The sequence below is a fragment of the Sphaeramia orbicularis genome, chromosome 19 (assembly GCF_902148855.1).
Source record: "Sphaeramia orbicularis chromosome 19, fSphaOr1.1, whole genome shotgun sequence".
Taxonomy (NCBI): domain Eukaryota; kingdom Metazoa; phylum Chordata; class Actinopteri; order Kurtiformes; family Apogonidae; genus Sphaeramia; species Sphaeramia orbicularis.
Window position 1 is genome coordinate 5,768,629 of NC_043975.1, and position 16,149 is coordinate 5,784,777.

The 16,149-nt window shown below is 36.2% G+C and overlaps 1 protein-coding gene across 1 annotated transcript in view; it reads right to left on the bottom strand.

Moving 5' to 3' along the window:
• The window catches only part of psme4b (proteasome activator subunit 4b), a 95,164-nt gene that overhangs the window by 4,369 nt on the left and 74,646 nt on the right, over positions 1–16,149 (bottom strand). The window contains exons 42-46 of the mRNA XM_030121768.1: positions 13,960–14,045; positions 13,660–13,788; positions 7,169–7,324; positions 6,003–6,141; positions 3,098–3,231 (exon numbers count right to left, since the gene is read on the bottom strand). Coding sequence (XP_029977628.1) covers positions 3,098–3,231; positions 6,003–6,141; positions 7,169–7,324; positions 13,660–13,788; positions 13,960–14,045 — 644 coding nt within the window. The remainder of the gene's footprint in view (positions 1–3,097; positions 3,232–6,002; positions 6,142–7,168; positions 7,325–13,659; positions 13,789–13,959; positions 14,046–16,149) is intronic.

Below are 16,149 nucleotides of genomic sequence, written 5' to 3' on the forward strand. Positions count from 1 at the left end.
TTAGCAGATCAACACCTGATTAAAAAAATAAGTAATGTATATAACATCAGCATTAGTATCTCTATCAAGTAGTTTATGTTTTTACTGCTGTTTGTTTAAGGATTTAGCCCAAAACCTGTTACATGTGTGGCAGCACATTGTCTGTTTTTGCTGAAATGTGGATGTGTTATCATTAAAAGTAGATTTTGAGGATAAAAACAAGTGAAGGCCCTCCATCTTTATTAGTTCTAGTGCATTATTACTAAAATAGTGGATAGAAAAAGACTGGATGTGACCAAAATAAACACTTCCACTTTAATCTATAGGACAAACAGCAGTTTCCCTCTTGCCACATGTTTGTCTGCAAATTAAAATCAGTGTAGAATCCAACAGCATCTGACAACTCTTCAGTAACCATCTCATTTGTTTACAGCGATTAATAACTAATGCCCTAAATGTAATTTATTAATGCTGACACACCACAAATAACAATTTAAATGCACCAGGCAGGAATTATTCAACATGAAACAAGTTTTGGAGTGAAAAGTTAGCATGGTTCAGCAAGGACATAAAAACAAAGAATTAAATTGATGATCAGTGAGAACGAGTGTAGTCATGATTTATACATTTAGTGCATTCATTTTACATCGCCTCCTCCAAATGAAATGATTTAAAAGAGCAGGAGACGTGGTCGAATTTGACTGCAGATTAGTCTCCAGCTCTGGGGAAAATAAAGAGACAATGTCCATGAGAGGAACCTCATTGACAACGTATGGAATATGAGGAAGAGGAAGATGATGGTAATAACAGCTGAGGTGATGATAAAAAGAATGAAAGCTGTGACTGAAAATCTGCGTTTTTCCACCAAATACCAACTTCTAAGATCATTGTGAGTAAATAGATTAGTACTGTGTGACTGAAAAATGAACTCAAGGTCTCAAAATACTGTATTTTTTGTGTTATTTCTCTAAAACTGCCTCGCCTGATCCTGTTTTTGTTGGGTCTACATAACAATACTGCAACAAGTGTCCAATATATGAGTCAAAAATGAGTAAAACTTTAATAAACATTAATATACTGTATATACGTAGGTAAAGTGATGATTTTTTATTTCAAAGAGGTTCATGTGTGTGTAAATGTATAAAAATCATTTATATTTCCTATGAGTTTATATGGATTTGGCAGAAATGTTTTGACAGTGGAAGTATCAGCGAAAAAAAAAAGATTTTGTAATTTGAATATATAAGATATTTTGTAAATTCTCTGTTGGATCAGAAGAGGAAAAGACTGTAGAAACCTCTGCAACACAAGCAATGAATTTAGGTTTTTTCTATAAAGTATTTCTTAAAATTTCTTTTAATACTGAGGCTCGGTGACAAATCAATCACACTGGTCAACACTGATTTCACTGCAGGGAGGAAAATACCAGATTTGATCTAAATCAGGTACACTGATTCCAAATCTGACTTCCTAATTACTCCATGTGTCAGGATTTTGAGTTATAAGTTGATATATATTCATTAGCAGTATCTAACGTCAGTGTTTTAGTTCTATATATATTCAAAGTGATTAAAAATCTGGTGTTTTCAGTCAAATTCAGCTCAGTCTAAAGTGAGACAAAACTAAAAAAAGGTGGAATTTTCACTGAACCTCAAATTGGAAACTCAGTTAAAACTACAATCTGTCTTGATCAACTTTCACTCAAGACCAAAACCATCCACTAAACTGGAAAGAAACAGTGATTCAACATTTAGCGTAATAATAAAGTTTATCATGATAATATTTATATTAATATAAGCTCTTACCATAAACTCAGTAGGCTTTTAGAGATGGAATTATCTCAGTAAATAAATTCTAATGTGTGAATATATGATGCAGGAGGAACATGACCAACAACAATTTATGCAAATTTCTTTTTTTTTTTTTGATTCAACCATTTGTTATTTTCTGATCTAAGTGAGAAGATATTATTTGGAATTTAGGAAACATTAATCCATACAGACCCAGTGTCACTTTTGTGGCAGTTCCCAAATGAATTCTCTATATTTAACCTTTCTTAAGTGATTTATCACCATTTATTATAATATTATCTTCTGTATTTTTTATGTTTCAGTGAAAATAAGGTATTTACTATAGTTAATGTACTGATCATGTAGATGTTCATAAAAGCTCAGAGTAAAGTTGAAGGTTATTATAGCCTGTGAACATCCAAATGGGTCATATCTGATGACCATGAAAGGGCGACAAACTGTGTTTTACACCAATTATTGACATGTATTGATACAGAACAGCAGTTATTGATAGACAATGCTTTTGAGTCTTATAATATCCATTCATTCAATCATTTTCTGAACCCACTTTATCCTCACTAGGGTCACGGGGCTGAACATATAGAGACAAACAACCACTCTCACATTCACACCTATGGGCAATTTAGATTAACCAATTAACCTATCAGTGCATGTCTTTGGATGGTGGGGGGAAGCTGGAGTTCCGGAGAGAACCCACGCGGGAGACACGGGGAGAACATGCAAACTTCACACAGAAAGGTCCCACCTCCATCAACTGGTGTTGGAATCGAACCAAGGACCTGTGAGGCACGAGTGCTATCCACTGCACCACCGTGTCGTCCGAACATAATATAATATAATATAATATAATATAATATAATAAACTAAACTGATAGATAGTAGAGTCGACTGGCTGTATTTATCTGCTTTAAGGTTTGAGTTTCTGATAAAACTGTTTTCCTTTTAGATCTGAGCTGAATTTACTCAGCTGGCATTCTTTCCAGGAGCAGTGCAATAGACTGCAGACAGAAGCGACCTGAAAATATATTTCTTACTTCTTCCAGTTGTATTTTCTTCCTCATTTCTTTCACTTTGCAACAGGAGAAGCAGTAAATTATCATCATCATTGGCTCCCTGTCGTTGTAATGTATTATTCAAACCCTGCACTATGGATTACATTGTATGTCTTCTTCATGCCTGAGGTGAGGCCAAAGACACAATTTTCTCCTCAATTGGACAATGAAATTGTATTCTTTGCGCTCACTGCGTGTTGAGCGGGATGTTTGTATGCCAGTGTGTGTCTGTGTGTGTGTTTATGTGTGGTGTACCTCTATAGGCTGCGGGTCGTTGAGGTGGTCACTCAGGTCCATCAGGATCTGAGGCATCCACTGAGGGACGTCGTAGGGGCTCGACAGGATGCAGGCGCTGAGGCCGAGCACGCCAGCGTGGCGTCGCACCAGGTCTACACAAACACAGACACACACACACACACACACACACACACACACACACACACACACACAGTCGCATAAAGAGAGGTACCCTGTTAAACCCTGGGCCATTTGAGTCCAGACGGAATCATTTGAATGTAAAACAAAACAAGGGATTAGCCGAGAGTTGAAGTTTCATTCATATAAAACCAAGTAATGATCAGAGAACAGCAAAGGTCACATTCATTCATTCATTTTCTGAACTGCTTTATCCTTGAGAGGGTCGTATGGGGTGTTGGAGCTACCATCAGATGAAGGCAGTGTCACCAGTCCAAAAATAAGACAACCCACATTAAAGACATACATACATACTCCACTTATACAGCTAAGTTAAAAACACATGTACACCTGCACACACTAACATATGGCTGTGTGTTATTTACGTCATGATCATGGATGCTGTCTGTCCATACGTGATGTCTGTCTGCATCCCTGTCTGTGATTATGTCCTGATGTATTCTGTGTGATTATACTGTATGTGCTGCTTTTGTATGTTTTGATTACATGCGCTGTCTCTCTATGATGATGTACTGATGTTTCACTGCTCTCTCTTATCTTCATTGATTTATCTTGTCTCTTAGCTGGCTTAACTCTCTCTTTATAGTTAATGTGCTGTAATATGTTGGGTTTTTTTAGAGTGCCTATTGTCATCAGGCCAGGGACTACAGCAAAATACTAGCCATGTTAGCTAAAGCTGCCCCTTGGGATTGTCCACAACATAATAAATGAATAAACTAAACTAAAGTTGTAATCATCAGGTCATAATGTGGCCTTTATTTTTGCTCTTCCTTGTCTCGTTCAGTCAGTTTTAGCCACAGAGAAATAAAACTTCTACTGTTGGATCTGCTTAGTGTTAGCTTAGCCAGAGGTTGCTAAACCCATAAAGACCCAGCACAACTTTTGTGTCAGTTCCAAATATTTTTTTCTCTCTGTTTAACTTTTTTTAAGTGTATTATCAACATTTATTATTTCATTGCTTGAAATCTGCATTTTTCAGTGAAAATTAGGTATTTTCCTATAATTAATTTACTGATCATGCGGATGTTCATAAAAGCTCAGAATAAAAAGAAGAAATTTGACATTTAAAGGAACTTCAACCCTCAGCGACATAGAACTAATGCTACATTTAACATGTCCTAAGTGTTTATCATCATTACCTCCACCAAGGAGGTTATGTTTTTGCCAGGGTTTCTTTGTTTGTTTGTCTGTCTGTCTGTTTGTCTGTCCGTTAGTGTGCAACATAACTCAAAAAGTTATGGACAAATTTTGATGAAATTTTCAGGGTTTGTTGGAAATGGGATAAGGAAGAAATGATTAAATTTTGGTGGTGATCGGGGGTGGGGGGGCCCACAGGGGGGGCGCAGACCACAAAATTTCATCAAAATCTGTCCATAACTTTTTGAGTTATGTTGCACACTAACGGACAGACAAACAGACAGACAGACAAACAAACAAACAAACAAACCCTGGCAAAAACATAACCTCCTTGGTGTGGGGGGGCCCACGGGGGGGGGCACTGATCAGCCTTGGCGGAGGTCTGCGCTCTCTGAGTGCTTCTAGTTTATTATAACATTATCTTATGTATTTTGTATTTTTCAGTGATAATCAGGTATTTTCCCCTGTTTCATCAAAATTTTTAAGTTTGTTATAAAATCCATTGGGTCAAATCTTGATCTGAAAATTCTAAATCTGTCAGGCAAATAACTAGAAATAAAAAGTAGCATTCACCACTGAGATGTAGCAAAACACAGTAAATGTGAATGATTCCTTCTTATCTTAACTATTAAAGACCTAAAAATATTTCTGAAGCGACTTCTAAATGAATCTCTACATTTAACCTTTGCTAAGTGATTTATCACCATTTATTATCATATTATCATTTGCATTTTGCATTATTCAGTGAAATTCAAGTCTTTTCTTACACTTAATTTACTGATCATATAGATGTTTACAAAAACTCAGAGTAAATTCAAAGGTTATTACATCAAAACTGAAGAAAAAGTGACTTCTTCAGTCAAATATACCACCCAGTGTCTCCATCCACTGTCATTGATCCAACTCCATGAGTTTTACTGGTGAATCAATGTTGTAGAAGATGACGGTGTTTCCAAGGTAACTACGGAGCCTCTGAACGTCCAAATGGGTCATATCTGATGACCATGAAAAGATGAATAACTGTATTTTACACCAGTTATTTGCATGTATTAATAGGATTAGTGGATCAAAAGTTTTTGAACATTTTAGATCAGGAAGTGCTTTTGGTTGACGGTGGATGTTTGGGTCGTTATGGGTTAAGTTTGTCTCACTGGTCTGTTGTTTTATTAAATTATTCATAACATACCCTGGTCTCAGACTGTTAGCCTAGTTTTGATATTTGCCCATTTAAGTGCTTGTTGTTTGAACTGTGTTCTGTTTTCCAAGAAACATGTTTTAGCTGATGTCCTTATGTTCCCTTATGTGAATGTATAGCACGTATATATTGCTACAAGTGTCATGTAGCATTACCACGGCAACAAAAATGGCACTATGGCTGCCCTCGGTACCAGGGGCAACCGGACTTAAGAGGTTAAAATGGGCCTCGGAATTTCAAGATTCACAACTCCACTGGGATAAGAAAGGGGTAATAGGGCAAGTATTACTGTGATTGCCTCGATGTGGGATTGTGATGTGTTTGTGAATACTTTTGTGTGTGTGTGTGTGTGTGTGTGTGTGTGTGTGTGTGTGTGTGTGTGTGTGTGTGTACCTGTAGAGGCCAGCTCTCCTCTGGCCTTGGGGAGGCGAGTCTGACTCAGCGTCTGGAGCTGTGTCTGCAGACTGGAGTCCAGGGGGAAGAACTGGCACTGCAGTAAACCACTGAGGGTGGTGCCTGCCATGTCCCTCACCTACAGGGAGCAGGAGGAGGAGGAAGGAGGAGGAAGGAGGGATGGGGGATGGGTGGGGAAGCAGAAACACAGAAAATAAGAATTTAAGCAGACAAATAGAGGATGCAGAGGGAGCCAGGAGGTAGTGTTAGGGTGGGAGAAGCACATATACAATTTATTAAAACAGGCGAGTGCAGGGAGATCAGGGGGAAAAGGAGGGAACATGGGACTAAAGAGGTGGAAGAGGAGGAGGAGGAGGAGGAAGAGGGGTAGACGCTGGGTTGAGCTGAGGTAAAATCCGAGGCAGAACACCACTGTCTTCCTGCATCACTTTGCATAAATTATGAAAAAGCGCAGAGTGACAGCTGATGCATCGAAACAGACACTGATATTCGCCGGCTGTACAGTCAGCGTCCACAATATTAAGAGAAGCAACTGCTTTTGCAACCGAGGTGAAGCCAAGCGCTTATTGATTTCCACCTGCACGGCCCGGATCAATGGGAACAGACAGGTTAAAGAAGGTTTTAAAAGCACTGAAACAAGTAAAACATGGATTGGACCAAAGATGGTGGTGTACGTCGATAGTAGAAGGGCGTGCAATAGTCCACTTGTGCAATAGTGTTAAGATTGTGCATTACAGTCGAGGCCGCCGTCGATAATAAATTAAGACGAAGGCGATTAATTTAAATGAACCTGATTAGGCGTGTTATATTTTAGGCGTTCGCTTGATGACAAGTGGTAAAATGATTTTTTATTTTAAGTCAAGTCGTCGTTACAAGCAGTGACAAAGGAGCCCAGCAGCAGAGCAGGGTGCACTGTTAATATTTTCTGCAACCACAGAAGAAGAGAAAGGGGAAAATAAATTGAGATCCAAGCACTGAGGTTATTTTTAAGCAACCACCGTGAATAGAATAGACAGATTATGATTTAGTAAGGCGAGACTGTGGGACAATAAGTGGTCATTTATAATCCGCTGACAATTACAGCTAAAACAGAGGCGATGGCGCTGTTTAAAGTGGTGCGTGCTGCCTCTTTGTGCACGCATTACCTCGAGCTGCTCGTCCAGAAGCAGCTGCATCACCAGCGTCTGGATGCGGACGACCTCAGCCGGCGCATTGAGCAGGGTGAACAGGTTGTAGAAAACCATGATCTGGAGGTAGGTCAGGACCGAGTACCGGGCGTGCCATGACCTGCTGACGGACATCTACGGAAAATCACAACCAGAAGTAAAAATTCAAGATTTATTGTCACTGTAAACACAGAGCATACACAATGACATTCAGGTGCATTTTGTGGAGACAGTGTTTGAGTAAACAAATACACAATATAAAATACAAATATTTAAATAGAGCTGGAATGAATAGTAAGAACAGTAAAAACACACACATCATCCCCTCTCCCATTCAATCAAGTCATACATTCACACATTCATACCTAGGAGGGTTCAGAGGACAGTGACAGGTAAGAACAGAAGGTATTGCACTTTATTGATTATGAATTATTGTTGATTATTACACATTGCTGATTATGATTATTGCACATTTCTGATTTTTGATTATTGCACATTATTGATTTTTGTTTATTGAACATTGTAAAATTTTGATTATGGCATAATGTAAATTTCTGATTTTTGCACATAGTTGATTTTTGATTATTGAACATTGTCATTTTTTTTTTATTATTGCACGTTGTACATTTTTATTATTGCACATTATTGATTTTTGTTTATTGACCATGGTCATTTTTTTTATTATTGCACGTTGTACATTTTTTATTATTGCACATTGTTGATTTTTTTATTGTTGCACATTGTTGATTACTGATTATTGTTTATTATTATACATTGCTGATTTTTGATTATTGCACATTGCTGATTTTTGATTATTGCACACTGTAAATTTTTGATTATTACACATTGTTGATTATGATTGTTGCACATTGTTGATTTTCCATAATTGCACCCTGTTGATCTTTGATAATGCCACATTGTTGATTATTGATTTATTGTTGATTATTACACACTGGGGCGACACAGTGGTGCAGTGGTTAGCACTCATGATTCGATTCCAACACCAGTCGATGAGGGTGGGACCTTTCTGTGTGGAGTCTGCATGTTCTCCCCGTGTCTACGTGGGTTCTCTCCGGGTACTCCGGCTTCCTCCCACCATCCAAAGACATGCACTGATAGGTTAATTGGTTAATCTAAATTGCCCATAGGTGTGAATGTGAAAGTGATTGTTTGTCTCTATATGTTCAGCCCTGTGATGAACTGGCGACTTGTCCAGGGTGTACCCCGCCTTCGCCCCTATGTAGCTGGGATAGGCTCCAAATGACCCCCGTGACCCTAGTGAGGATAAAGCGGGTTCAGAAAATGAATGAATGAATGAATATTACACACTGCTGATTAAGAAAATTGCACATTGTTGATTTTTCCTGTTGTTTTTTTTTTTTTTTAATCTTTTAATACTTTTTCACCTCGCTCTAGAATATTGAGGTGAAAAGGTATTTAATGAGGTGCAAATGTGTCCAGTCGGGTCATGTTGAAGCTGCAGAGATGTCTTCTGATTTGATTTTTTAATGAGCATCCATATTTATTTCTCTTTTCTTCAGATACAACAAGAAAATGCAGGGAATACTGTATGTGCACAGTACTATAACCACACCGAGTATCAGATGACTTCTACATTTTATAGTCAGTTTTTATTATGACCTCTGTTCACATGACAAAAAGCAGCCTAAAGAATAAAACATGTTCGACATAGTGTAAAACACTTATATTGTCCAAACAACCAGTTAAAGACATGTCAAGTCCAAAGGAAGGACACACGTATTAAAAGACACTGCTTTTTTTCTCTCAAACAAATTTAATGGTGGTCTAATAAGACTTTTGCACAGTACTGTATAGAAAGAATGGTAAAGTCAATGTAGAGAGCATTAAAATGAACCAAAAAATTCCCTTTTCCAAGCTCTACTGGTTGAATTTTGACTATTAATACTAAAGAAAACTATGGGAAACTTGGTTCTAAAAGCAAACCATTTTAGTTCTCAGAGCGCTAACCAATGTAACCTGATAAAAATGATCAATTACAGATAATGTGGGACCTTATTACATTTATTTGTTTGTTGTTATAGTTTTGACAGTGGTCATTTAACAGTCCTGATAGTTTTCTTTGGTATATGGAACTATGAGGGAATATGACAGTGTGTAGATTGACTTAACATTCAACAAACCTTGGATTTTACATAAAATTGCTGTTATTTGATAGTTTTTTATTATTATTTATGTGTGATACTTTTTTATTATTATTTATGTGTGGTCTCCAGTATACTTTATGTAAAATTATCACACTCCCAAATTTTATTCCATGCATTATTTTAAGGTCAACTTCAATAATAATTTTAAGTTTACTGTTCATTTTCCCATTTCCAAATATTACAACCTTATTTTTACTTAAATTCACTGTTAGTTTATTCACATCAAACCATCCTTTTAAGATGATAAGTTGTTTAGTTTTCCTCAGAACAACAGAAAATTGTGTCATCAGCAAATAAACTCCAGTTTAGCAATTTAGACCCTTTACAAATATTATTTATGTAGAGTATAAACAGCTGATAAGTAACTTTTGAGCAATTAGATTTAACATTATCCATCATGAGTAAGTAAGATGTTATGTTACATTTTTACCAAATCAGATGTTGTTACATTTTAGATCAGCTTAAGTGCAAATTTTATTAGATTTTTATCAAGTTTCTACATTATTGGGTGCAGACAAAAAACCAGAACCATCTATTGACATGTATTGAGCATTTCATTAGATCTATTAAAGGTTTTATATTTCATTAAATATGACAAAAAAGATAACTTTGATTTGTCATTTTCACACAAAAGCCGAAAAACAAATAAGAAGTTGCTGCGAAAAATGAAGACGTCCACAAAATGTTGGTCCAGATCAGAATTAATTTAAAGGAAAACTGCTGTGACTGTAATTATTAGGAAGGAAGGAAGTGAAAAATTACCCAGAGACAGGCTTTGGACTGGATTAAAACCACTGACTAGGGCAGAAAATATAAAAATTACCACAGTTCCCCTAGAGATACAAGCCCTGTTAAGGTTTTATTACATTTAAATCAGGTTAAGTGCACTTTTTATTACATTATTGGGTGCAGTACAGTTGACATGATCTCTTCTGGTGTGTGTTTTTTTTCTCTCTGTTAAGTACATTTTTAGGCCAAAAGATAATTTGGACTTGGACCATTTTCAGTCAAAAGCTGAGAAACAAATAAGAAGCTGCTGTGAAGAAAAAGAAGGGATCCACAAAAATCAGATTTAAATTAAAGGAGAACTGCTGTGACTGTAATTATTACCAGGAAGGAAGTGAAAAATGACCCGCAGACAGGCTCCGGACTGGATTAAAACCACTGACTAGGCCAGGTAATATAAAAATTACCACACTTCCCCTGGAGAATTAAATCCTGTCCGAACGGGGCTTAAGATAACAAATTGTTCATGACTTGAGGGAGAAGAGAAAGAGCTTCGGAGAACAGAAATTCCTCAACGGGGGTGCTACTCACATCCCAACCTCAAGTGTTACGAAGACAGTTAAAATAGCACAGGTTGTTTTTAGGGTAACAACACCTTGGGCTGCATTAGGCATGCACGGCAGGCGGTGGTGGGTGGGTTGTGGGGCTGTTTGTATTGTATTATTTTCAGTGTTGGGAGTAATGTATTACAAAAGTAATGCATTACAGTAATGGATTACTTTTGCTGTAATGCAGTAGTGTAAGATATTACTAATCAAATCTCAGTATTATTTTACTCGGTACATGTTCAATAGCCCTTGTGTTACACTTTTCACCCATAATTCAATTACTCAAATGAAAAAAAAACAAAAAAAAAACCAGCAAGACCATGAGACCTTAATAGGGGTGCAAGAAAATATCAATTCCACTATATATTGTGATATTTCACTTCTTGATAGTGTATTGATATGAAAAGTACTGTATTGATAGTTTTAGGTATTTATTCAAATGCAGACATGGCGGAGGTTTATTTTTGATTTTCTTTTTGTTTATATTTTTTGAGAATCCGGGGAGCTCTTTTATTTATATATTCATACGGGTATTTTACTCTTTTATTTCTATATTCACATGGGTATTTTACTCTTTTATTTATATATTCATACGGGTATTTTACTCTTTTATTTCTATATTCACATGGGTATTTTACTCTTTTATTTATATATTCATACGGGTATTTTACTCTTTTATTTCTATATTCACATGGGTATTTTACTCTTTTATTTCTATATTCACATGGGTATTTTGCTCTTTTATTTATATATTCACATGGGTATTTTACTTTTTTATTTATATATTCACATGGGTATTTTACTCTTTTATTTATATATTCACATGGGTATTTTACTTTTTTATTTATATATTCACATGGGTATTTTACTCTTTTATTTGTATATTCACATGGGTATTTTACTCTTTTATTTATATATTCACATCTGTATTTTACTCTTTTAATTATATATTCACATGGGTATTTTGCTCTTTTATTTATATATTCACATGGGTATTTTACTCTTTTATTTGTATATTCACATGAGTATTTTGCTCTTTTATTTATATATTCACATGGGTATTTTACTCTTATTTATATATTCACATGGGTATTTTACTCTTTTATTTATATATTCAGATGGGTATTTTACTCTTATTTATGTATTCACATGGGTATTTTACTCTTTTATTTATATATTCACATGGGTATTTTACTCTCATTTATATATTCATTTTCTGAACCCGCTTTATCCTCACTAGGGTCACAGGGGTCGCTTGGAGCCTATCCCAGCTACACAGGGGCGAAGGCGGGGTACACCCTGGACAAGTCGCCAGTTCATCGCAGGGCTGAACATATAGAGACAAACAATCACTCTCACATTCACACCTATGGGCAATTTAGATTAACCAATTAACCTATCAGTGCATGTCTTTGGATGGTGGGAGGAAGCCGGAGTACCCGGAGAGATTCTCATTTATATATTCACATGGGTATTTTACTCTTTTATTTATATATTCACATGGGTATTTTACTCTTTTATTTATATATTCACATGGGTATTTTGCTCTGTTTGTATATGATGAAAGTACTATTGTGATATTGCAGGTCCTACATGTAGTTTTCTGAAACTGATAACACTGTTTTGTTAAATAACGGTCATTTCAAGCATCCTAAAAACACTTTTTACTGTCTGAAAGAGGCAGATGTTAGTTTCCAGGAAATAATCTTTAAAAAAATATATTGCTTTGTTAACAGTATTGTGAAATATTGCGATATATTGTGATCCTAGTATTGTGATTTGTATCGTATCACCAGATTCTTTCCTATACACACTCCAAGACCTTAAGAAATCAAAAATGCGTCTGTAAAGTTCTATTTCCTGTTGGTGTTCAGCCAATGGGTGAAGACGGTAGAACACAGTCCATTGTCCACATGGTCGTATGCTCATTACTAACCCTAACCCTGCTTTACAGAAGCTAGTTAGCATGATCCCTGTGATCAGTAATGACAAGGTAAGGTAATGTTTCTATGACTAGGTAGAATTCTTTATCAGTTGCAAATTTATCTATCAGCGGCCCCCTGTTTGAAAAATGCAAGTGTTCCTGCTGGGGATTCAAACATCGTAGACGAGTGTTTTTCAACCTTGGGGTCGGAACCGCATGTGGGGTCGCCTGGAATTCAAATGAGGTCGTCTGAAATTTCTAGTAATTGATCAAAATTTAAAAAAAAAACTTACGTATAAAAAATATATGGTGAGTTGACAGAGACAATCCCAATATATAAAAGACATGACAAACTGTGAGCTGAAACTGAAGCACTGTGGTTCTGTTTATCTGTCAAATGTTCATAGTGGTCAGTTTAAGATGCTACAGCTGTACATATCCTGACCAAGGAAAATAAAATTCTCACTTTGTGCAGTAATCTCAACCTGGCTTTTCTGCCTCCGTCCATAATAATATACATTATATAGATTAAATGTCATCTAAAATTAACGTTTATTTGCAACGCAGCACAGCAAACTACTACATGATCAAAAACAAATTAATTTTAGCAAAAAATGTCTGTTTTGAATGTATGGGGTCGCCAGAAATTTGTGATGCTAAAACAGGGTCACGAGAGAAAAAAGGTTGGGAACGACTGTTAGAGACCGTAGCGTTACTTACTGAGCTACACATCCACATGTACCTTTAGGGTGCAAATTTATACGTTCCAAGGCTCTCTTATCTCTTGTAATGGGGGGGTTATTATTTGACTTAGGGGGGGAAGTTGGGTTCTACTGTGCATGCACCCTTTCTAATGTATGTATGTATCTCAAAAGTAATAAAGGGGTCATGTAATGCATTACAATTCTGAGACAGTAATATTGTAATGTATGGAATGACTTTTAAATAACAGTCACAAGTAATCTGTAATGTATTACAGTTTGGAAGTAACTTGCTCAGCACTGGTTGTGTTGCTTGGCGTGCTACCTCTTCCAGTGCTGCCAGAACCAGAGGGATGTGCTCAGGATACAACAGGCCCTGGGACATGAGAGAGAGACACGTGCGAGCATCCTGCTTCATCTCATCATAGCTCTCATCAATCTCCACCGGGGCAATCTGCAGGGAGAGAGAACCAGAGAGGGAGATGGAGAGAGGTAGGAAGACACACAGCTACGCACCATTTTGAGTAAATGAAGAGAGAAATTGAGTTTAATGGGCAAGTAAGATTGAGTGGGTAATAATGCTGTGCTGGGACCTGTGAGTGTGCGAGTGTGTGTGTGTTCTTACCTTGAAGAGCAGAGGCAAGAGCTGCAGCTGCTGCTGAACGGGAGTGGTAAAAGTACGCCCAGCGCTCGCCATCAACCATTTTAAAACTGAAAATGGCACACACACACACATACAGAAACTCTGGGTTACTGCCAAAGAATAAAAACAACAGCCCTGGCACTGTGACCTTACTGCAATGCTTCGCTAGTAAAACACTATCTATCATGATTTAGTATCTAATGATATGGATAATTTCATAACTAGATATTTATCTATATAATGCGGATTAGATTAATAACAATGGCAGGGAAAGTAACAATGCGGAAATGCTAATGCAGAAGATTAGGTCTACATCCAGTGTCTGTAATCAGAGATAATTTGTGAAATGAAAAGTAATATATATAGAGTTATGGAAGAAATTAAGAGACCGCTCAATTTATTGTATTTATAGGATTAAGTTGGAGTAAAACCAGTTTCTGCTGTGTAGACTGTACATGAATCAAGTAGTTTGCATTTTAATTGTCACCATATGTTTGAAAAAATATGAACTGTGATCAGTGGAGAGAGATGAAAAGTATTTTGATTCTGACTAAACTGTGCCGCCATTTACACATATGAAGTTTGTCAATTTAAAGGATAATTAACCTAGAAGTCAAGAAAGCCACTGTTAGTGGTAAACATATGTGGCATGTTGGCAGAAATTACCATAATTGGGCAAAAGGGGTGGAGCTGTGAGAGCTTGAGTGGTGAGCTAATGCTAAATGTTAGCTTACAGATACAGTAAAACCAAAGATACTTAAGGTTGGTCTGAAATACGGTAAATGAATTTCATACTCATAGAAATGATCAGCATCTAGTGGCCGTCAGTGGTATTACACTTGAACGTTACTGTTTCATGCTCTAATATTTTGGAGATGACAGAAATTGACTCTGTATACATGTGATTCTTTTGCCAATAAAAGCATCTGTAATTTATAAAATGCTAATTGTTGTCTTATACACTTAACTGGTCATACTGGATGATTTTCAGTGTTTATTTATCAAGTGGATATCTCTAATAGACATAATAAAATGAAGGGGAAATGCTTGTACAGACAAATTTTGTGTCACTGCCAAAACATTTGGCCATGACTGTGCTTTCATGTTGGCACCAATTTGGAGTTTCAGTCATTGCGCCTTAGTTTTGTGCAACACCCGAACCATTTTGGGTACCTCTTGAACCACATTAATGTAAAATTATTCAAAGAGCAACAAAACTAGACTAAACAAAACACTTTCCAGACCTAATGGTTGCAGCTGGACTTCTCCAGCAAGTCTTATTTTTAAGCTTTTAGGGTGTTTATTTATCACCTTCTCTCTTTCTCCACATTTTGCACACAAATATGGTAATAATAATGCTCTAAAATGATACAAAATGGTATATATATATATATTTTTTTTATTCAAAATGTCTTTTCAACCTCTGCACCCAAGTCCTCTACAAACTTAAGCACCTGAACCCTGCGAAAACATCGGGAAAACCCTGAAAATACTGTCATTTTAAGACTGTGTGTGACAGTTGGTCCAAATAACAAGAAACTGAGTGTCTTATTGCATCATATTCTCCTCCTGCACATAAATACATCACTGTACGAACAATATGACCTTTATCATGACTTCATGGTTTACCAATAGCAGCACAGATAAATGAAGTGTACTGATTCAATTTTATTCTTAACGTCGTAGCCTGAGATTTAGTTTGAACAGGTTTATTACACACGTCATACTGAGTGGTTAGTTATAAAGTAATCCAGTGCGCAATGTTTGTTTGTTGTTGGTAAATTAGTGTTCTTACCACTTCTTATTATTATGATTATTATTATTAGTAGTAGTATCATCACTTTATTACAATTATTATAAGTAGTTTTGCTATTATTAAACTATATGTATATAAATTTTACGCATACTATAATATAAAATAATTACATTGTTATTACTATTCATTATTCTTACTTTATTATTTTTTTTCTAGATGTACTTTCTAATGTGCAATTGACTGTTTTTCACTGTTTTTATAGCTATTACTATTTTCTTTCCTTTATGTCTTGTAATATTTCTTATGTGTGTACATTGAGTGTTGTGCTGCTTTTTTTCTTTCCTTTATGTCTTGTAATATTTCTTATATGTGTACATTCAGGATTGTGCTGCTTCTGGAATCTTAATTTCCTGAGG